Here is a 24,128-nt window from a genome sequence, read left to right as displayed (position 1 = left end):
CATTTTAGAGAGTGGGAAGTTATAATGCCCCGAGAAAAGGAAAATTGGTTACACGGCACATGCAATTGCCCAAAGTTTCTCAAAGATTACATTTGCAAGCATCTCGTTGGATTGGCGATTCGGCTTAAGCACGTCCAGCCACCTTCAGAGGCCAGAGCTATTCCGATTGGCATGAAGCGCAAAAGAGGACGACCAGCCAAAGCTAAGAAAGCATTAATTGTGCAGTGAATTAATACAGAAGACTGATTCTTCTTAAGATTTTTTAAATGCTTATTATTAGTTTAGTTTTAAGATCTTTGAACTGTTTATTATTAGTTTTAAGAGGACTATCTTTTTAATGATTGTTTCAATAATTAAAAAAGGGATTATTGAAATTGTAAGAGTTTTATTTTTTATTTTAGGTATAGCATTTGGTTGTAAACGAAACGCTCAAGATAATTTTTTTTTGTAGTGGTTAATCAATTTGGAGACAAAAAGGTTAGGAGTAAATTTACTTTACTGTGTTTGGCAAAATATTTTTTTTGCCGAGGGTAATTTACTTTAATCGGATAACGAGATTTTATTTTTTTGCATTTCATTTTAAATTAAAATATGGTTAATAATTTGGTTTTCATTAACTATTTTTGGGCTAACAATGAGTTTTTTGGAGCCAGTTTGCTTAAATAGGATAGCAAGATGTAAAAACTTTGGTTATAATTTTACATTAAAATGCTGTTTTAATTTTGGCGATCATTTACTACTTTTGGGTTAACAATGATTTATTTGGAGTCATTTTGCTTAAATAGGATAGCGAGATGTTAAAACTTAGGTTGTAATTTTACATTAAAATGCGGGTTTAATTTTGGTAATCATTTACTATTTTTGTCTGTTATATGTTACTATACCTGGTGGTAAGTTAAACATAAGCCAATAACAATTATTAAGTAGCTTACTAATGTGTGAGTGAAACCCTTGCAAGCGCCAAATAAATTTCTACCTTATGCCTTACAACTTACGGCAGCTATTGTAATCCACAACAAGAAATACTCTGAACGCGAGACGCATTCTTTTACTAATGTGTGAGTAAAACCCTTGCAAGCGCCAAATAAATTTCTACTTTATGCCTTACAACTTACGGCAGCTATTTCAATCCACAACACGAAATACTCTGAAGCGCGAGATGCGTTCTTTTAGGGTGAGATCTATAGTGCGCACTTGGACTTTGCTCAGACTTACCTTACGAAAAACTTTGCTTAGTGTACACTAAGGTTAAACTATGATTTCGTATTTATAGACATTTTAACGGTGAGATTAAGCTAAGCCCAAGCTAAGACAGAAAATGTCAAAATACAAATTGATGTTTCATTTCATGCAATACTTTGTTTATTATCCTTTAAAAAAGTAAACAATAACAAATATTTAAACATCTAAAACGGTACACATATATCTTCAATTTATTGTTATTTATGTATTAATTTATTTTATTATTGCAATAACTAGAAATTTACGAGTAACCTTTAGAAAATGTATTAATTATTTAAAGATGACAATAATTTTATTACGTAGAACGGATCGCAATGTTTTGACAACAGCAACAGAGCACTTGTATCAACTATCAACAATTGAAAATTTTAAACCACTTTTTCTCTTTTCTGTTTCTGTTTGTATGAGCTTATAAATATAAAGGCTTTGTGACTTGGACCTGGACCAATCTGGATCGTATACCTACTTAAGACCTACGCATTCCCGAAGCACTGTGACGTTTTGTGATTTGGCTTTGTTACATGGACCGCTTGGAAATATCAATATCGAAAGTGACATGATGGAGAGAGAGAGTTCTATCTTCTATAGAAAACATTGAAAGGGTAGGAACTGCAGCCGATATGAATCCACGAATGCCTAAAGTGTTGTATATGTTCGGAACTAATAAAACCAAAATCCTTCCATCCTGTACGGTTAGAATGAATTCAAAAGAAGGAACCGTATTTTGAAACACACGGTATTAAATGTGATCTGACGCTGATCATTACAAACTTGCAACCTTATAACAACAGAGGATCGCCAAACCTACCGCAATTGCAAATACTTATTGCATTAAGGCATAAAAATGCAACTGGATGTTTTCAGGTAATATTGTGTTCATAAATATGTATGGTTTTTCAATTTGATATATTATACCTCTTCTCAAATGATTTTAAATACATATGTTGAAGACTTTTGTCTTCTGAATTTCAGAAACATAACATATATGTGACTAATAATAATTTGTTGACATTACAGATGGTGTGTGGTGATCTGAACAGCATAAGCCAATCTACAGTCTGTTTAATTATAAATAAAGTCTCTGCAGAGTTGAGTAAATTACTTCCTAGATTTGTAAATTTTCCAAGAAATATGAACACAGCCAAAACGAAGTTTGAAGAATTAGGAAGATCTAATACTCACCTAAACAGTATAATCGGAGCTATTGACTGCACCCATATAAAAATTAATAGACCCAAAGGTATCGCTCACTCTGAAGCATACAGAAATAAAAAAGGGTATTTTTCTGTAAATGTGCAAGCAATAATAGGGCCTGATATGGAAATATTTGCTATAGTGACTAGGTGGCCTGGCAGTTCACACGACAGCAGGATATTTAGAAAATGCCTGTTTTAGTAGGTGACAGCGGTTATCCAGCACTTAACTTCATGTTAACAACACTTTTAAATCCAATGACAAGAGCTGACAATATTTATAATTATTCTCAAATAAGAACTAGGCATATTTTTTTAAGGTTTTTCGGAGTGTGAAAAAGGAAATTTCCATGTTTACAGCTAGGACTACAGTCAAAATTGACAAATACTAGTTATATATAATTATAGCTTGTGCTGTATTGCATAATATAGGTATACAGAGAGGGGATGCTTATGATGATGGTGATCTTGCTGACAGCAGAAGTTGAGTAACACAGAAACTAGCATTCCGGCAATCTGTGATTGCACAATTTAACTGGGTAATTTGTTTGGTAATAAAAAATATCAAAACAAAACTTGTTTCATTTTAATCATTTATTTTCTGATTCTTTTTTTAAGTGTAATACATATTTCTAATACTAATTTATATTTTTGTTGAAGAAATTCTATTTCTAACAGATTTTTTAATTTCATATGTTCCACTCCTATCTCAAATTTTTTAGGGTAGTCAGGTAATAAATGGTAGAAGATTCAGGGAAACGAAAATAACAGATGTGAAGCGAGAGACATCGGTTAGGTTATAGTTTGAATTTCGTTGTCACTATAATATGCCAGGGCTGCCAGGTGACATACAAAATCACACCAGTTATTTTTAAGATTTCTCAAAAATGGGGTTTGAACAATTACATAAATAATATAAATAAACAACAATAAATACCATAATAATGTGTAATTATTTTAATTCATGCATTTCATAGGTATTTATCAAGATCATTTATAATTTCTTTGAATTCAAATTCTATTTTTCCCAAAGTCTATGGAACTCCGATACAAAATGGCAACACCGTTCATTAAAAACCGACAAAAATAAAAAGTCCAGTAAAAGATATGATGGTAAAGCAAATTTTAGGCCATTATTTTTGTTAGGCTTATAGTCAAAGTTTTTGGTAAGTCGTCGATTTCGTGGACTTGGGATTAAGCTAAGCCAACACTCGGAGAGATTCGCAGTTTGCTCTATAAATACCGACTGTGTCTTAACTCGATAGTTGAGTCAGAGCAAAGTCTAAGGGTGAGATCTATAGTGCGCACTTAGACTTTGCTCTGACTTAACTATCGAGCTAAGACACAGTCGGTATTTATAGAGCAAACTGCGAATCTCTCCGAGTGTTGGCTTAGCTTAATCCCAAGTCCACGAAATCGACGACTTACCAAAAACTTTGACTATAAGCCTAACAAAAATAATGGCCTAACATTTGCTTTACCATCATATCTTTTACTGGACTTTTTATTTTTGTCGGTTTTTAATGAACGGTGTTGCCATTTTGTATCGGAGTTCCATAGACTTTGGGAAAAATAGAATTTGAATTCAAAGAAATTATAAATGATCTTGATAAATACCTATGAAATGCATGAATTAAAATAATTACACATTATTATGGTATTTATTGTTGTTTATTTATATTATTTATGTAATTGTTCAAACCCCATTTTTGAGAAATCTTAAAAATAACTGGTGTGATTTTGTATGTCACCTGGCAGCCCTGGCATATTATAGTGACAACGAAATTCAAACTATAACCTAACCGATGTCTTTCGCTTCACATCTGTTATTTTCGTTTCCCTGAATCTTCTACCATTTATTACCTGACTACCCTAAAAAAATTGAGATAGGAGTGGAACATATGAAATTAAAAAATCTGTTAGAAATAGAATTTCTTCAACAAAAATATAAATTAGTATTAGAAATATGTATTACACTTAAAAAAAGAATCAGAAAATAAATGATTTAAATGAAACAAGTTTTGTTTTGATATTCTTTATTACCAAACAAATTACCTAGTTAAATTGTGCAATCACAGATTGCCGGAATGACCGGACCTGTAGGAGATCTTTCATTGTTTCTGTGTTTCTCAACTTCTGCTGTCAGCAAGATCACCATCATCATAAGCATCCCCTCTCTGTATACCTATATTATGCAATACAGCACAAGCTATAATTATATATAACTAGTATTTGTCAATTTTGACTGTAGTCCTAGCTGTAAACATGGAAATTTCCTTTTTCACACTCCGAAAAACCTTTAAAAAATATGCCTAGTTCTTATTTGAGAATAATTATAAATATTGTCAGCTCTTGTCATTGTATTTAAAAGTGTTGTTAACATGAAGTTAAGTGCTGGATAACCGCTGTCACCTACTAAAACAGGCATTTTCTAAATATCCTGCTGTCGTGTGAACTGCCAGGCCACCTAGTCACTATAGCAAATATTTCCATATCAGGCCCTATTATTGCTTGCACATTTACAGAAAAATACCCTTTTTTATTTCTGTATGCTTCAGAGTGAGTGATACCTTTGGGTCTATTAATTTTTATATGGGTGCAGTCAATAGCTCCGATTATACTGTTTAGGCCATGGTGAGTATTAGATCTTCCTAATTCTTCAAACTTCGTTTTGGCTGTGTTCACATTTCTTGGAAAATTTACAAATCTAGGAAGTAATTTACTCAACTCTGCAGAGACTTTATTTATAATTAAACAGACTGTAGATTGGCTTATGCTGTTCAGATCACCACACACCATCTGTAATGTCAATAAATTATTATTAGTCACATATATGTTATGTTTCTGAAAGTCAGAAGACAAAAGTCTTCAACATATGTATTTAAAATCATTTGAGAAGAGGTATAATATATCAAATTGAAAAACCATACATATTTATGAACACAATATTACCTGAAAACATCCAGTTGCATTTTTATGCCTTAATGCAATAAGTATTTGCAATTGCGGTAGGTTTGGCGATCCTCTGTTGTTATAAGGTTGCAAGTTTGTAATGATCAGCGTCAGGATCACATTTAATACCGTGTGTTTCAAAATACGGTTTCTTCTTTTGAATTCATTCTCACCGTACAGGATGGAAGGATTTTGGTTTTATTAGTTCCGAACATATACAACACTTATAAGCTCATACAAACAGAAACAGAAAAGAGAAAAAGTGGTTTAAAATTTTCAATTGTTGATAGTTGATACAAGTGCTCTGTTGCTGTTGTCAAAACATTGCGATCCGTTCTACGTATTAAAATTATTGTCATCTTTAAATAATTAATACATTTTCTAAAGGTTACTCGTAAATTTGTAGTTATTGCAATAATAAAATAAATGAATACATAAATAACAATAAATTGAAGATATATGTGTACCGTTTTAGATGTTTAAATATTTGTTATTGTTTACTTTTTTAAAGGATAATAAACAAAGTATTGCATGAAATGAAACATCAATTTGTATTTTGACATTTTCTGTCTTAGCTTGGGCTTAGCTTAATCTCACCGTTAAAATGTCTATAAATACGAAATCATAGTTTAACCTTAGTGTACACTAAGCAAAGTTTTTCGTAAGGTAAGTCTGAGCAAAGTCCAAGTGCGCACTATAGATCTCACCCTTAGTGATGTTAGAATGAAACCCTTGCAAGCGCCAAATAAATTTCTACCTTATGAAATACTAATTACGGCAGCTATTTCAATCCTCAACACGAAATGTGTGTCAGAGTAGGTAATACTGATATCTAGTAACGAAATAATAGACCTTATATTAAAAGTTTTAAGCATCTTTAAGCATTGACGGATTTTACATGTATAGACAAATAGGGAAAAAAGTTCTCTTTCTCAGTTTCGCACTGAAGAATGTTTAATTTATTAGGTGTTAATTGATATGTAATAATCTCGGCGCGCATTGTTTTATATTAATTGGTAAATTCGAGTAAGCCCCTGGCTCTAGAATAATTATAATTAATTAATAATAACTTTGTCGTAATAGTGAGTGAATAAAAAAATTGAACAATAGTAAATAAAATTAGTGTAAAAAGTTATTATAAAGTTTAAGTGTGTACTGGATTAAAAATACCCATATTGTATTTTTTTGTCTATGCATTGCTTTAAAAAAGTTCTTTATTTATATTAGTTTCAACCTTAAATGCTCGGTGAATGTTCTGTGTTCTGTGGACCATTAGCATATTCAAAGAGTACTTAACTAATTCCTATAATTAGGTGACACAGTCGCATATTACTAAATACTCGTGGAACTAGTTTTTTTAAGTACTTGAACTCCTAAGACTAGGGCTGTCTTTTACCGAGTACGACTCACCTCTCCTCTAGTGTTTATTTTGAAATTAATTCAAAAATTAGGATAAACTCGATTCGATTATTTATTAATCGATTTTTCATGCTAAAAAAGTAATCGATTAATAATAAAATAAATCGTTTTCTTTTATGCAGAATATTACATCGCTATTCCCTACAGAGTACAGATAAGTCATAAGTGACAAAATTCCAAATCACTTTGAATCTGCTACAGACTAAGAATTGCTGACAAAATAAAGTTATAAGCAATAAACAATTATTGCTTTGCAAAAATTTCGAATATTGAGTTTTCATCAAATTTTACGACAAATCAATAATTACTTACTGCTGTTTATAGGCAAAACGCTAGCGCGTTTCATTCGACTATCAACGCCATCTAGTGAAAAGTCACAACTAACTGTTCATGATATTGGGCATAAATCTCTCTTCTGCGTAATACGCATATGTTAAACATAACTTTTAAGAACATTTTGAAGCAATTACAACTGAAATTTCAGGTTATGACAGCACCTCGGTATACAGCAAATATTCTGCCAGGCGCTAAATTATTTATTTATTTAGTTTTTAATGACTCGGAGCAGTGAGGTTGCTTCCGTGAAGCCAGCGACGTGCCCCGGAGACATATGCTTCTGGGTAGAAGGCTAAGTTAGCCAGGACTTTACGTATAACGGACCTAATGAGCGTCTCATTGCGCACACTAAGTCCACCACGGCACCAATCATACTAAACCATACCATAGCGCCGCCCTTGGTGTATTTTTTGAAGATATACTTCTTTTGGCGTGTAAGGAAAAATTATGAGAGTAAATTTTTACGATGCGCGCGCACTCTGTCACAAATAACCGACTCCCTGAATTTAGCATTGTCAATTTTTTTTAATAAAACATTCCATTTCTTTAATTATGTAGAAATAATTTCTTGTCTATTTAAATAAACTTTATTTAACTAGATAATGCGTTATAATAAAACTTTCAATGCATTAAATACCTTTTTTCTATTGTTAGTGTCGTTTTTTTAAAGGATTTTTATCTTGTTACAAACCACTGTTACAACTTGTTACCAAAGAAATATAACTTCTAACGCGTGTATATAAGTACACACACGTTTTTTTATTATGTTTATAACATGTTAACAAAATCTTTATCCGTTCGAATTGAACGTTTTTTTGTCCCTAGCTTATGGAAAAGATTTCAATACAATATGAGCCTTTAACACGAATTAGCCAGTCTAATTCAGTTTCGGCTTAACGATATCCTAGAATAAAGCAAAATAGTTCGACTTCGGGCCGGCAACGCACTCGCGAGCCCTCTGGCATTGGGTGTCCATGGGCGGCGGTATCACTTAGGATCAGGTGTGCCTCCTGCCCGTTTGCCCCCTGTTCTGTGTAAATAAAAAAAGTATATAATAATATACAAAATTTTGTGTAGGCATATTAAAAAAGCAATTATTTATTTCCATTTTTCGCAATTTATTATTGCTAATCAAATAATGTAGATCCGTTACTAGTTTTCAGAAAAACCGACACAAAAATCGGTTTAAAATAAAAAAGGTCTAATTTCACACGGTGGTTTTCTTTCTCGTAATTGCTTTTCAATTGTGACATGCCTTACAAACTTTAAGATGCCTTAATTAGTAATTCGTATCGTGCCTTTCACACGAATACCTTGTCGACACTATAACTAAGTTGACTAAGACCAGTTACCGCAAACAATAATTGTCTCTCCGGGAATGGAAACCCGGTCAGGAAGTTCACCTGATATTTAGTGATACCGTCGTCAATAGACACACAATGCCAGAAGATGAGACCCTTCCCTAAGTGCCATGCCGGGGTTTAAGAATCGGTACGCTCTTTTTTTTTTTTTAACACGTTCGTTGCATTACGAGATCTATCAGATCTCTTGCAGGACTTTTGTATTGTGCGTTGAACATAATCGTGTTTTTTCACTCCTTGCGGGAGGATGTAACTTGTAAAGTTCTTTAAGGATGAGCAGGACAAATATACATATTTGCTTCCTATTTCAAGCTGATTTCAAGGACTTTAAAAAAATAATTAGAGATGGATTAGGTCCCTAACGCACAGTACTGTAATTGTTTTAATTCCTTGCGTTAGGAGATATGTCGGTACTCGTGAAATCGTAGGCCTCGTAGACGCAAGAGATGGAGGATGGGATTTTTAGTGTTGTCCTAGAATCGACATTCAGGAAGTCGCGGCCACGTTTTGGAAATAACACTCGCGTATATACCAGCGTGTTGATTATTTTTGATAAATAATGAGTGATTTTAAAAGAAAAAAGTGTAAAAAATCTATTTTATTGGTGAGGTTTCTAACAAAAAATCAACGCCGGATTATACTGCTGCATCGTCCAGTAAAATATTTGTTTTGGAAAATGATAGGCTTGTTACGAGATCTTTTAGGTCTCCATAGCACCAGCTGAAAGTTCTTTAAAAATGATGGCGCAGTGAACGTGTTAAATGGCACTGGCACGGTTTGTGCAGTAGCCAGCGTCAAGTATAAGATTTTTATAATTCGCACTTGTAATTTGCCATCCTCGGCCTAGAACGTATTGCTACGTTCTACACCTTCACAGTCTCCTTTCTTAGGTATCATACTCACTGCTTGCCTTAGAAATTCGACCGTGCCCTCTATGTACGGTTAAGGCACTCGCCCGGTACCGCACAACCCTCCCAAAGGCCGAGAACAAATTTAAATTAAATTAAAACTTGCCCTCGAACCGGGAATCGAACCCGGCTATGAGGCCCTTATTACGCTCTATTCTTATAGGTGAAATTTATACGCTAATCTGTGATTTGTGTGTGTTGGCAGGTCTTTTAAGAAAATACGGTTTTATAAAAGTGTGGAGTATAAAAAAACTTTTAATCTCTCAATATTATTTTATTTACAAATAATTATAAAATACGTATAATAACAATTATTATGAATATAAGTAGCTGTACCGGAAATGACCAGAAAATATTGAATATATAAGTTGTTATTTCCAATAATCAATTAAAAAAGTAAAAATATTTTTCTAAATATATTTGTGATCTTTTAGTAAAATATTAAAACTAGTCTACATTACGAGTATTCTAAATTCAAAAGTTTAGCAACAGTAAAAATCACGATTAAAAACATTACAAATTGATCTTAACATATCGGTCCAGTATTTTTTGAGCCAATTCGTTTCAACCATATTTACATACAAATCTTTCCTCTTTATAATATTGTATAATATAGGCGAATCACCTAATATTTCCTTCAAAAACTCAAACCAACTTAGCGCTTTCTATTTCTACTATAGCGCTCTCGAGGAGATACTTCTGCAGCTGTGTAATTGAACATTTTCTTTATAAGTAAGTATTTTCAACTTCCATGCTTTGTATAAAGTTACGATGTCTCACAGTATATAATTGTATTTAGGTAAAAAAATTCACTTGGTGGTCAGGGGGGTACAGAAAACGTTACAGCTCGTAACGTTTGTATTTTTAGCCTGTAGGCCAACATCAAAAATTTAATTGTTCATAAATTCTGACAAATTTCATAAAACAAATTACTACAGTGTTCATACCAAGGGCGTAGAGCGAAAAGAACTGGCAAGAAACTCACCGTCCACTTTGATCGCCAAGTTTTTTAAAGGTTTGATGAAACAGCAGAAAATAAATAATCGTGGCAATTTTATATGACTTTTATGGGTGCAATAAGGGCAAATGTTATTACGTACATTTCAGACACTAAGCAGTTAAAGCTTTTTAGTATTTACTAACTGCTCCAAGGGAGATTCAGAAACGAGACTTGCGTCTATTGGTAATACATTTTTGACAAATTCGGGAGATAAGATTTAAGTAACGCAATAACAGAGCACTGGCTAAAAAAATATGAAGTTTTGTTTAATTTTTGTAACCACAGGGTTGGTAGTGTGTTTTGCAGATAAAATGCAATTCATGGTGGCCCATTAATCCTAATTAGTAAAAAACTTAAATGCAAAGAAAGAAAGGATATTATCAGCCTCTCTGTAGAACTAACTATTGAAATCTCCTGTGTGGAACTGGAGCAATTCATTGTTGTATGTCTATATTGTCCTCCATCAGCTGTCTATAATAATGTTGAAAATGTATTAGAGGAGATATTGTGTAAATTAGGAAAGTGTAATAAAGGGCTAATTGTGTGTGGGGACTTTAATTTCAATTTACTTTGTCATTCTAATTCAAGTGTACGCATACTTAGTCTTTTTCGTTCATACAATTTAATAAATCAATTTCATTCACCCACAAGAATAACAGCTAGCACCGCAACTTGTATAGATAATATGTATATATAGTGACATAGCCCCTTTGAATGTTTGTATTTTCAATAGATTTAAATCTGATCACACTGGTCAATGGTTTGAATTCCAATTAAGGAAACAAAAAACATGTAAAAAGAAGAAAATTGTGATTACTCCTATTACAAATGACCGTTTGGACAGATTTAGAGAAGCATTGGTCTATAGGATGTTTATGAGAAAATTTGATTTTAATATGAAATAACATAGTTAGGGCGCTTTTAGTGTCACGCGGATTTGCTCACGCACGCGGGATTGGACCGCATGCGTAGCATCCGCAAAGAACAATTTCATATAGGTATCTATTGTAAAGCGTGATAAACGCACGCGGGACGCGGGGCGCTGTGCGGGGCGTCACCCCGGTGCGGGGTATCCGCATGCGTAAGCGCTGCCTACAACTTCAGTGCCCATTTTAGAGTCGAGCGGGGCGCACGCGCCGTATTGTACTACCGAAATGAAAATCGATACAGAACGAGTAATCATTGAAGTTCATCTGCGGCCCGTTTTGTGGGATAAACGCAATGAATTATACAAAAACAGGGACGCGAGGGAGGCTGCATGGAGAGATATTTTGAAGGAATTGGCACCTAACTACGAAAATTTGAGCGAAGAGGAAAGAAAAGAGGCGGGTATGTGTTTGGTTCATTATTTTATTTATACAAGCATCATTACTTTATTAATATAAGCATAATTATTTAATTCACAAATAACATCAAAAACCTTCTAAAACCTTTTGAGTTTAGTTAATTAATTATATATCGGTGTTGCCAGGAGACTTTTCCTTCATTGATAAAGTAATCTGCAAATATATCTCTGATATTACTTGCCGACGTATTACTACTTTCAGTCTGCTGCCTGGGTAGTGGTCCCGTAAAACCATTTGTGACAAATGTATGGCTGACCTTGTAGCCATCCCGTTTCCTTATGAAATTGTGAAGTACACATGCCGTCTTGACTATTAATTGTGCTAGATCTAACTTGACATTCATGGATCTGTGAAATATTCTAAATTTATTTGACATAATTCCAAAAGTGCATTCTATGTACCTTCTAGCTCTGGACAGACGGTAATTAAATATTTTCTTTTTGTAAGGTAAATTATCACGAGCATAAGGCCGCATCACATGTGATGATAAACCAAATGCCTCGTCTCCCACTATCACGAACGGCAACTTTGCTCTTACACTAGATGGATAAGCTACTTCGGGGCAAATAATAGGCAACTCTTGCGGGTCAGGGATACCCAACGTGTTACTTTCCAGTTTCGTATACAATTGACTCCTTCTAAAGATGGTTGAATCGGCGTTGCTTCCACTGGTACCGACATTAATATATGTAAAATTATAATCAGCATCACACATTGCGAGGAGCACTACAGAATAATATTTCTTATAATTAAAATATAGTGATCCACTGTGCGGCGGCCGAATCACTCTTATATGTTTTCCATCAATTGCACCCAAGCAATTAGGAAAATTTGTATATGTGAGAAATCCCTCTGCGATTTCTTTCCATTTGATCCCATTAAGCTGTGGAATACATTCAGACTTTAGTTCAATCCATATTATGTAACAAACTTGTCTTACTATTTCGCTAATTGTTGCAATTCCAATCACATAGGAATAGTGTAGATCAGTGAATGTATTACCAGTTGCCAAATATCTGAAAACAAAAACAATATATTAATAATATGATAACATAATATATTAATAATGCTGACATCAGACATAAGACAGCATGCACCGCTCGAATTTTACTTCAGAAGAAAAATAAATACCCTTAAGGTGAAAGGGCACGGAAGTAGCTAGCGCTAGAAGTTTTTAATTCGTTTTAACTACAGTACTATAGCTACGTTAGATTTCTATGATTTGCCGAAAATTTTATCATAGGGGGGTATTTATGCAGTTATGATTTCATATGAAAAGTTCGAAGTATAGTTATGTATCTCATATCTGCTAAAAGTGGCCACTTTTAGCAGATTTGAGACACATAACTATGCTGTAAATATTTTATAAGAAATCTTCTCTGTATAAATTAACCCCTATGGTAAAATTTCCGGCAAATGAAAGGAATCTAATAAATATATATAATATAATATAATGAAATATCGTTTATTTCAGGCAATATTTACATTACAAGATGTCCTCCTTCATGAAGGTTGACAGATGCAAATAAAGCAAATTTTTGTTAAAACAAATTAAAAACTTACAGCGCTAGTGACTTCCGGAAGTTTTCACCTTAATTTTGATGATGGCAAATTTTACTGTAACAAATAAACAAATTGCCCGATTCAATCCGGTGTTTTTCCAAAAATCCTTAAATGAAGTTCTAATTATTTTTGTAAAAAATGAATTATTTCGTCGATGTCTGCGCCGCGCCGCCCCGGCCGCGCCGTCTGCGTCTAGTATAAGATTCACTTTGCGCTATCGTTCGCGGCGAAATTGACCGGCCTGCGCCGGCCCGCCGTTTGCGTTGCGCCTAAGGGTACTTTTCCTTCAACTGCGGCCTTATTTTTCCACTCTGTATAGGTATATATATATTGCTTGATTTATCTAATGCTTCATGAGACAGTGTAAAGTTGACAACATGTGTGAATTAAGGAGGGCCTTTAATCGAATGCAGTTAAATTTCCAACTAATATCAGATTTGTACACACGGCCACAGATCAAGCTTCCCAAAACCAGTATAAACAGGACTCATGCGTTGTTTATTATCGTAGACGACTCGGCGCCCGGCGAGGCCCTAGCAAGTTCCGTTTATTGGTACTGGTTTTGGGTAACTTGATCTGAAACTGTGTGTACTTTTGCCACTTACTTATTATATTTTGTCATTTCAGACAAGAAAATACAACAACGCTGGCGAACAGCAAGGGACACTTACCAGAAAGACAAGATATCTGAAAAAAATCAGCCATCCGGCTCTGGGAGTAAGAAGAAGAAGAAGAAATATTCTTACTATGACATTTTGACTTTCTTAGACAGTACAACGGAAACTGCTGGAGAAGAGTCACTCTGTGAAGAAATGTCTGAACAAAGTAATTTAGAAACACCTAATGAGTCCACGCAACCAGATACTTCACGTCAAGAAAGTTCTCACCCAACATCAAAACAAAAACAAGTAAAATCTAAAAAGCAAGCACCATCTGAATTTGAGGCACAGTTATTAGAATGCTTAAAGTCTAATCAACTGGAGCTAGAAAGTGAGGATTTGGCTTTCTTTCAGTCTCTGCAGCCTTCATTAAAAAGATTCACTAGATATCAAAAACTAATGTACAGAACAAAAGTGTTAAATATAGTTATGGAAATGGAAAGTCAAACACAACCTGCATACTACAGTCCCATACCTACAACAAGTTCTAGTGCTTTTACTGAGCTTGACAGTTTGTCACCGATAAATTGTCACCAAACCAATAGTATAATCCAGGATACTTCGAGTCTTAACGACAATGCTATTAGTTCTGCTGCAGTGAATGACAATGAAACTCTTATTTCGACTGAAAGCGGCCTGTTTAATATCACGTCTTATGACGTAATTTATACCCCAGCAACAACATCATCTACAGGCGAAAGTAATGTCAACGCTCAGGATACAAATTTACAAAGAAATGAATGATGTAAAATTTGATTTTTTAATTTATGAATAAAACTCTTTTTATTAAAATGAGTACGATTAACTTTTTTTCTCCAGTTTCTCTCTAATTGTTTGTTTAGTCATATGAGTGCGGTTGTACACACGGCACAGATCAAGTTACTCAAATCCAGTATAAGCGGGACTCCGACGGGTTACCTAAGTATGATAATACGCAAGGCGCGAGTTCCATTTATGCTGGTTTTGGGTAACTTGATCTGTGGCCATGTGTACTTTATCAGATAAAAAAAAGGATTGTGTATGTAGGTTGAACGTACCAATCCCAAACCAATTAAGGACTTTTTTTGACTTTAAATTACTGTCATGTGCAAACCTATAACTTTTATCTATATTATAATAAGTAGCGTGTGATGAAAGGTAGGAATGATTCCACTTTAATGGCGACATTTTATGAGTGAAATAATCTTATTTAATGAAATTTCAACATGAAATTGAATGAAATTATGAACAATGAAATTTCAGAGTACATGACAAAATTTTTTTTTTGCACATGTAAATTTACACATGACAGTAATTTGAAGTCAAAAAACGTTTATCCTACCTGTTCAAATCCCTTTCCACTAAATCATAGCAGGAAATTAAATATTTAAAATTTAAAACTTACCTTAATGTAATAGCGAGCCTCTCAATCGGTTGTATTGTAATCCTTCGTAAACTGCTTTTTTGTAGCTTATTCTCAATTTTACACAACAGTTCATCAAAAGAACGAATGGACATTCGAAAGTAATTTTTAAATTTACGTTCATTATTTTGTAGTTTTCCAAAGCGTGTAACAAACGCCCCAGCAAGAAGCCTATTTTCAAGAAAGGGATCAACATGTACTCTTGTCTTCTTGTTTCGTCGTTTGTAAAGTATGTAAGCGACACATATTCTTCTGACATTGATCATTTTTGAACACGTCTATACCGTTACGCAGCCCGTAGAAAACTGAAACTCATGCTGCGTATGATCCGCAGCGTGAAATTTTACGCATGCGGTCCAATCCCGCGTGCGTGAGCAAATCCGCGTGACACTAAAAGCGCCCTTAGTATGAAAAATACTTTTTAATGTTATTTGTTGGGGCGATAAGGTTGCTTTTTGACTGGTGAACTATTAAGTATAATTTTAGTGCAATGAAACGTCTGCTTCGCGTTGAATCTACTTTATTACTAAATATTAAAATTACAAACATAATATGACTGAACATATCCGCCCACCAAAGGACCTTTAATGTCCTTTCAAAAGATTACATGCAAACCCTTAATATATACACCTTAACAATTTGGCACTTAAGCTTCATTAATTGGGAGATAGCAAAGATTAGATACAGATCGTTTTACAATATTATTTCCATTTTTAACACTATAAACTCTAGTTACACCATCTGATCCTGGATGTTTTTCAGTAATTCGTCCAAGGATCCATTTTCCAGGTGGTAAATTTTGTTGTTTTATCAGTACGATATCACCAATTTTAAATTCTTCTATTCTTTTAAACCATTTTGGCCGTTGTTGTAGATTGGCCAAGTATTCATTTTGCCAACGACACCAAAAATCGTTTAATAGCTTTTGTGTATATTGCCAACGGGCTAAATGCGAAATTTTGATATCGTTCAACTTTGGATGCGGTACAACTATTGGGGCTTCACCAATTAGAAAGTGTCCAGGTGTTAGTGGATCAAGAGTATCATCTGCTTGGCTTATATGGCAGAGTGGCCGTGAGTTAAGACAGGCTTCGATTTCACATAATACAGTGGACAACTCTTCGAAGGTAAGGTTGTTATTAAGAATTCGTTTTAAATGATACTTCATTGACTTAACTCCAGCCTCCCAGAGTCCTCCGAAGTTTGGTGAGTATGCAGGAATGAAGTGCCACTGAGTGCCATCATTTGCTAAGCTGTCTATGATTTCTTGGTCAAATTGCAATTTTGCTTCTTCCCATGCTTTACATAACTCTTTGTTTGCTCCTACGAAGTTTTTTCCTTGATCACTCCAAAGATGTGCGCATTTGCCTCTTCTTGATGTAAATCGTCTGTATGCAGCTATGAATGAATTTGACGTCATGTCACCGACTAGTTCTAAGTGAATTGCTTTAGTAGACATACAGACAAAAATAGCAGCGTAGGCTTTGTTTGTTTTGATACCTCTTCCTTTGTTCATCAAAATTTGAAATGGACCAGCGAAATCTACACCTGCATTGATAAATGGTCGAGAAGGTGTAGTACGAACGGAAGGTAAATCACCCATTAATTGAGTTTTTACCTTTGCACTTTCCTTAGGGCAAATTAGACATCGATGGATATGCTTCTTTGTCATGTCTTTTGCATGCAATACCCAATATTTAGAGCGTAAATAACAAAGCATTAGCTGAATACCTCCATGTAATGTTGTTTTATGAACGTCGGCGATAATAAGTGAGACCAGAGTGTTGTTGTTTCCAATGATTATAGGATGTTTAGTATTTGTTTCTAAACTTGATTTTGCTAATCTTCCGCCCACCCTGAGCACTCCATTATTATCTAAAAATGGATTAAGCGTCTTCAATTTACTGTTCTTTTTAATATTGTTCTTTTTCTTTAACGAATCTATTTCAGTTTCGAATTCTTCATTTTGCACTATTTTGATACATGTTAGTAACGCTTCTTCTATATCTTCTGTTGTGATTGTTATATTTTTATTATCCTTTTTAAACTTGATAAACTTTTTACAAAAAGCTATGGTTCTTAATAGTTCATTTAAGGTAGTAAATCTTTCAAATTTTTCAGAAAATCTCTTTTCTTCTTTAATGTTTGTCAATATGAGAGTTTTAATTCTTTCCTTTTTCTTTTCTAGATCTGTTGTAAATATGTTCTCGTCTGTTAAGATGATTTCTCCTTTTTGTAACCAAGTAGGTCCTTTCCACCAAAGGTTGCAGTGTTTCAAATCGGAGATAAACATACCTCTAGATGCAATATCTGCTGGATTTTCTTGTGACTGGACATGATGCCATTGTTCTTTTTTATGATTTGCTAAAATTTCTACTACACGATTGGCCACAAATGGCTTCCATTTCGTGGGTTCGCCAGACAACCAAGCTATGACTATAGATGAATCTGTCCATGCGAAAACTCTTTCCATCGGTATTCTCATGGCCTGTGCTACTTGGTTCAATAATCGGGATAAAAGCAAAGCTCCAGAAAGTTCTAATTTTGGCAACGAAATTGTCTTGAGGGGAGCCACTCTAGTTCTGGCTGCAATTAATGATGTTCTATATGAACCGTCCGTTTTCTTGACTAGGCAATACACCACGGCGGCGTAAGCTAAAACAGAAGCATCACAATAACCATGAATTTGAATTGTATCCATGTTGGAGCAAGAAGTACTTAACCATCGATCGATAGAAATGTTATTCACATTCATAATATCTCGGCGAATCTTCAACCATTCTTCTTTCAGAAAAATGTTAACATCCCAATCAACCTTCTCAAGCCATAGTTTTTGAATTAATATTTTAGCTTGAACAATAGGTTCGATCCAACCTAAAGGGTCGAACAACTTTTGTATATCTGAGAGGATATTCCGCTTCGTGATTATGTTTTCTTCATCGACTTCAGGTAAGTAAACTGATTCTTTATGTAATTCTTTTTCAGTTACTTCTTCAATATGATTTAATGTTTTATATTCGTTTATTACTTTCAGATATTCGTCTTTTAGTTCTGGATTTCTACTAAATCTTCTTTCAAGCTGCATTAATCTCTTAATTGCTGTTTCTTTTGTATTTCCTTCAGATGACAATGGTGCTTCAGTGTTAAAGGGTAATCTAACTATATATCTTCCTTCGTTATTCCTAGCATGAGTTTCTTTATAAAATTCTTCACATCTCAATTCTTCTTTAGTTAAATTACGTTTTGTGTCTGTATCTATCTCCCAAATAGTTTTAATTAAATCATTAAAACTTGCATCAGTTGTGATATTCATTGCCATTATGGCTTTATGCTTTGGTTTCATGTTGATGTTTATTCCACCCATCACAATCCATCCCAGGCTGGTTTTCTGTGCGCATATTGTGCCTGATGGACCCTTGATTAATCCTTGTTTAAGAATTGCTGTATACTCTTGCACCCCTAATAGCAAATCCAATGCTCCGGAATCCATAAAATTTGGATCTGCTAGATTCAATTTCTCAAAGTGACGCAGTTCCTGTTGCAAATACTCTGATGAAGGTATGTTAAACTTTAATGGCTGTGACATCACGTAGGCGTGTATTGGTAGCTCAAAGTTAGGTTCCCAGCGTGACAATAAATCAAAATTGACTTCTTGTTTGATGTTTACCTTCATATTATCCATACCCGTGACGACCAAATTTACAGGTTTGCGTTGCAATTTTAGTGCTTGAGTTGCCTTTTGAGTGATAAAGCATGACTGCGACCCCGAATCTATTAGCGCCCTAAGTACAGTTGTGTGCCCATAGTTTCCCTTTATAACCACAATTGCGGTTGCCAATAGATTGATATGTTCTGTAACATTATGTAAAGCTGTCATTGTAGCAAGAGTCTTCTCCTCTTCCTGAGGTAATGTCATCGGTTGCTTGAGTTCTAAAGATGCCGATGCATTTGCTTTAGTTGACTGATGAAGAAGAGAATGATGACGAGCCTTGCATATTCGACATGAAAGAGGTAAATTACATCTAAATGCCGAATGCCCTGGAGCCAAGCAGTTGAAGCAGAGTTTGTTGTGTTGTGCATAGTGACTTCTTTCTGCAGGTGACATTTTTGAGAATGTTTTACAACGACATAAGCTATGATTTTCCTTACACATAATACATGTCTTCTCTATAGACATGTGGAAAACACGTTCTCTTAACGGCTTGAGAGTTGGTTTAAAAGGTGGATTTAACAATTCTAACGTTCTAAATTTTCCTTCTAAAAACTTCTGTAATTCAAACCAGGTAGATAATTCTTCTTGACTCATATCATACGAAAATTGTTCCCATTCTTTGTGAGTATCTGGGTCCAACCTTTGAACTACTAAAAATACAATTATAGGGTCCCATGACTCTGTGGATACCTTAAGATTTTGTAAGCTGTTTAAAACTTCATTTGTTGTATCTAATATTCCTTTTAATTGTAAAGCCGATTGTGACATAATTTTCTTTTGTGAAAATAATCGTTTAAATAATGAATTAATTATCATACGTTTATTCCCATATCTAAGTTTTAAAGTCTCCCAAGCAGATAAGTAATTCGACTCGGTGATTTGGATGTGTTTTAACAAGGATGCTGCTTCACCTGTTATGCTGCATTTCAAATAATGTAGTCGTTGAACATTAGACAGTGACGTGTTATCATGTACCAGTGCAACAAAAATATCTTTGTAAGAAGGCCATTCTTCGTAATTACCCGAAAACGTAGGTAATTCAATGCGCGGGAGTCGAACCTGTGATTGTACGTTGTGTTCGACTGCAGTGGAGCCGTTCCCCTGATTACAGGATTGTTGTCCTCTTTGAATTTCAAGACCTTCTAACATATCCTTGATGTCAGACACCATACATAAATATAAATCCTCGATCAAATAATAATCCTCATTGACAAAATATGGTAAAATTGACTTTTGTTCACGCGGTGTAATTTTTATTAAATCTAAATGTGCACTTTTATAAGTCTTCCAGTAACTTTCTATACACTCCATCCGTGTTTGTAAATAACCTTTCGTAAGTCTAGCCTTTGCACATTTTTTAATATTTATTTGAGTCTTTTTTAATAGTTCATTATTATTCTCAAGTACACTTAATAATTGTTCCACATTTGCCATTATTTGATCACTTTAAAGTCACTTGCACGTTCTATTTCAATATTATTCAAAAGTTATAAGTCTAAAAATTGCACAAAATAGTTGCTAAACGAGTTCCTTATCGCAATGGAATGCGTAGTCTATTGTTCCTTCGATGCAGCTCAGTAGACACAAGATCCGGCGAGATTGCGACCATATGTTGAGGCGATAAGGTTGCTTTTTGACTGGTTAACTATTAAGTATAATTTTAGTGCAATGAAACGTCTGCTTCGCGTTGAATCTACTTTATTACTAAATATTAAAATTACAAACATAATATGACTGAACATTATTCAATTAGTTATTGTTACTATTGCTACTTGTTTATTATTCTTTATAGAAGACTCAATATTAAATTTTCTAATTATTTCAATTCAGCTTATAAGTTATTACCCGATTTCAAAACACTGAAGAAAAGGCTTCTTAGAATAAAATATATACTATGTATTACTAGCTGACCGGGCAAACGTCGTTTTGCCGTGTATATCACTTATAATAAAAAATAGGGGTTGATCGTAGAGGGGTGAAAATTAGGGGTTGTATGTATTTTTTAATGTTGTATCATAAAAAAATTTATCTATAAATTTAAAAAAAAATAGGCGTGGAATTCCCTTAACATTTAGGGAGATGAAAAATAGATGTTGTCCGATTCTCAGACATACCCAATATGCACACAAAATTTCATGACAATCGGTCTAGCCGTTTCAGAGGAGTTTAACTACAAACACCGCGACACGACAATTTTATATATTAGATTATCCAATGTTATTCAAGTTAGACCCAGTAATCAATAGACTAGAGAAATTAATGATTTTACTAGTAAGTATATAACACTTAACAGTTAAGTAAAGATGTGAAAAAATAATCGATTACAATCGATTTTTTTAAAAGTAAAAATCTATTTTTTACGCGATTTTTATATTGAAAAAAATCGATTATTTTTACAATTGAAAATCAATCATAGTCGATTTTTCATCTGCCACCTCCCGACAATATGTCTGGTCTTTTATAACCCGGACCTCGAACTATTATGGATATTCGATATACATCGATGTTTACAATGCGATACATTGAATCCGATTCTTTGAAGATGTATTGATGTACTCGATGCATTGACGTTTTTTTGTAAAACATCGAAAGGATGATAAAACCAGTTAATTTTACAAAAACTCAAGTTTGAATGGAACACCATAATTTAAAAGTGAAATAAATTTATTCAGCAGCACAAGACTACATACAAGTAAAAAGACAACAAAAATACTGCAATGTGCTACTGAAAAGGCATACACTCAGCATTTATAAAATTTCATCTAAAATCTATCAAAACGAGATTAATTTCGATTTTGATTATTCTTAAACGTTAATTTGTGTTTATAATTTCTATTTTTAATTAAACAAACCATGAAAAATAAAATATTTAGGGTGTTTATTTTGAAATTAATTCAAAAATTTGGAAAAAATCGATTAATAAAAAAATCGATTATTTATTAATCGATTTTTCATGCTTAAAAAAATAATTGATTAAAAAAAAACGATTTTTCATGCATAATGTCATATGAGTGAGTTAGACCCAATAATCAATAGACTAGAGAAAATTAAGATTTAAGAAGTTAACACTTAACACTTAACAGTTAAGTGATAAAATTATTAAAACTTCAAAACAATCTGCTACAGTAACAGGAATAACAAGGGCTGACATTAAACAAAGATAATATAAACAATAATCAACTATTGCTTTGCAAAATTTTTTAAGATTAATATAGAAAATGGTTGAACGTTCTTTGCTTTTGTTACACACTCCCTCTAGAGGGGTGTGTTTAAGCCCGTTCGGGGCTATGCCCCCTTCGGGTGGTGTGACTTTTCGCGCCCTGCTAATACAGGGCGGTACGGGGTCGAGGTTTCTCCTCTTGGTGGGGGCTGCAGCGCGCAAGGAGACGTTGGCCTCAACTCGCTGCGCGCAGCCGATGGGGTCTATTCCGGGGTGTCAATCCGGTGGTTTGGGGCCAAGGAGTATTCTCGACTTGGCCCTGGTGTCTCAATGGTTGGTATCGGGCAGCTACGCGGCTCGCGGTCAACCTCCGCCGGGTGAGACCCCCGGTGGCCCCGGGGGAGGCCCAGCGAGGCGACCAGCGGTCGTAGCCGCGGTTGCTGCCCTGGTGTCACGTCCGGTGGTTGAGGTATCCGCGGAGAATAGCTCACGCGGATACCTGTATTTGTCTGGTGGCCTGGAGTGCCACGGCGCGATGTCCTTGAGGTGGGGATGTTGAGAGGCGTCCGCTCGATCAAACATCCCCTTGGCGAGCCGTGCGACGAACTCGTCGATTGACTCCATCCTCAAGTCCCGCGCTATGGTGGTGTTCCTAACGTAGCGGGGGGCCCCCACTGCGCGTCGTAGGTTGATGTTTTGTACGGCGCGCAGTCTCTGGCGGTGGGTCTCCTTTGTGTAGGAGTACCACGCCGGTGCCGCGTACGTTAGGTGTGGGCGCACGTACAGTTTGTAGAGCGCGAGCTTGATTCGGAGGGGTAAGTTGCCGTAGAGTAGGGGGTAGAGCGCGTACGTCGCACCCTTGGCTCTCCCTACTGCCCTGTTGACATGGTGCCGCATTGTGAGTCGCCGGTCTATGGTGACCCCTAAATATGTGACCGGCGTCTTCCACGGCACGTCCTGATCCAGGAATCTCAGGGGCGGCGGCAACTTACTCTGGCCAAAGGCAATCGCCTGTGTCTTGTTAGGGTTGGCGGCTAATCTCCACTTTTCTAGCCACTCTGGCAGGAGGTCCAGAGCGCGTTGGAGCTTAACCGCAGCGTGCTTTATTTTTAGGGATGTGGCCACGTACGCCGTATCGTCTGCGTAGAGGGCCAAGGTGCACCCTTCTGGGCACGGGACGTCGTCAGTATACGTGGCATACAAGATTGGAGACAGCGCGCTGCCTTGTGGTACACCCGCCGTGATAGGTCGCGGTCTCGACGCAGCCTCTCCCGTCGCTACGAAAAACGTGCGATCAGTGAGAAAGGCGCGGAGCACGGCGACTATGCGGCGGGGCAGTGGGGACTCGGCGAGCTTCAACACGAGGCCATCGTGCCAGACACGGTCGAAGGCCTTTTCCATGTCCAGCATGACGGCTGCGGCCGCGTTCTTCTTGTTCAGGGCCGTGGCTGCAGTGAAGAGCACCTTCGTCAGCTGCAACGTCGTGCTGTGCTCGCCGCGGAAGCCAAACTGTTCGGGCCTTGGCTGCAGGTAAAGTTGGATCCTCTGCAGCAGCAGCCTCTCGAACAGCTTCGACTGCGTCGAGAGCAGAGTGATGGGCCGGTAGCTCTCAGGTCGGGTAGAGTCCTTCCCGGGCTTCGGTATTAGGATCACCTTGCCCTCTTTCCAGGTCTTCGGGAAGTGGAGGGTCCGGAGGATTCCCGTGAAAAGGCGCGCCAGCGCGACAATCCACCTCATCGGTAGATGGCGCAGCGCCTGGTGGGTGATGCCATCCGGTCCTGGGGCCTTCTTCAGCGGCAGTCTTCGGATCGTCTTCCGCACTTGCGATGGCGAGAAGAAGATCCCGGCTTCGTCAGGTGGGATCGGGCTCGACAA

At 35.8% G+C, this 24,128-nt stretch overlaps 3 protein-coding genes and 2 long non-coding RNA genes across 7 annotated transcripts; 2 read left to right on the top strand and 3 right to left on the bottom strand.

The window, feature by feature from the left end:
• Positions 1 to 1,639: 1,639 nt before the first annotated feature.
• LOC125059868 lies at positions 1,640 to 2,343 on the top strand. Its single transcript, XR_007118741.1, has 2 exons — positions 1,640 to 2,106; positions 2,260 to 2,343. It is a non-coding gene; the product is annotated as an uncharacterized LOC125059868 (long non-coding RNA).
• Positions 2,344 to 4,454: 2,111 nt separating this feature from the next.
• LOC125059867 lies at positions 4,455 to 5,818 on the bottom strand. The gene is made up of 2 exons (XR_007118740.1): positions 5,388 to 5,818; positions 4,455 to 5,234 (listed from the first exon to the last, which is right to left on the bottom strand). It is a non-coding gene; the product is annotated as an uncharacterized LOC125059867 (long non-coding RNA).
• A 5,508-nt stretch (positions 5,819 to 11,326) lies between these two features.
• Positions 11,327 to 14,774, top strand: LOC125059829. The gene is made up of 2 exons (XM_047664470.1): positions 11,327 to 11,740; positions 13,948 to 14,774. The coding sequence occupies exons 1-2, from the start codon at positions 11,566 to 11,568 to the stop codon at positions 14,721 to 14,723; spliced, it is 951 nt and encodes a 316-aa protein (XP_047520426.1). The 5' UTR covers positions 11,327 to 11,565; the 3' UTR covers positions 14,724 to 14,774.
• On the bottom strand, positions 11,742 to 15,785 carry LOC125059828 (protein ANTAGONIST OF LIKE HETEROCHROMATIN PROTEIN 1-like). Of its 3 annotated transcripts, XR_007118728.1 has the most exons (3): positions 15,364 to 15,785; positions 13,321 to 13,374; positions 11,742 to 12,773 (listed from the first exon to the last, which is right to left on the bottom strand). XR_007118728.1 is itself a non-coding variant. In XM_047664469.1 (2 exons), the coding sequence occupies exons 1-2, from the start codon at positions 15,645 to 15,647 to the stop codon at positions 11,855 to 11,857; spliced, it is 1,203 nt and encodes a 400-aa protein (XP_047520425.1). In that variant the 5' UTR covers positions 15,648 to 15,785; the 3' UTR covers positions 11,742 to 11,854. The 3 variants fall into 3 exon arrangements, 1 of the variants encoding a protein (XP_047520425.1); XR_007118727.1 differs by lacking the exon at positions 15,364 to 15,785 and having other exon boundaries at positions 13,321 to 13,952; XM_047664469.1 differs by lacking the exon at positions 13,321 to 13,374.
• Positions 15,786 to 15,884: 99 nt separating this feature from the next.
• Positions 15,885 to 18,182, bottom strand: LOC125059902. Its single transcript, XM_047664585.1, has 2 exons — positions 16,568 to 18,182; positions 15,885 to 16,122 (listed from the first exon to the last, which is right to left on the bottom strand). Exons 1-2 carry the CDS (start codon positions 18,134 to 18,136, stop codon positions 16,114 to 16,116), a joined length of 1,578 nt encoding a protein of 525 aa, XP_047520541.1. The 5' UTR covers positions 18,137 to 18,182; the 3' UTR covers positions 15,885 to 16,113.
• Between the last annotated feature and the right edge of the window lie 5,946 nt (positions 18,183 to 24,128).

The sequence above is a fragment of the Pieris napi genome, chromosome 20 (genome assembly GCF_905475465.1).
Source record: "Pieris napi chromosome 20, ilPieNapi1.2, whole genome shotgun sequence".
In the NCBI taxonomy this organism is placed as follows: domain Eukaryota; kingdom Metazoa; phylum Arthropoda; class Insecta; order Lepidoptera; family Pieridae; genus Pieris; species Pieris napi.
Note: the sequence above shows the minus strand (reverse complement) of the source record. Positions and strands in the feature narration are given on the sequence as shown.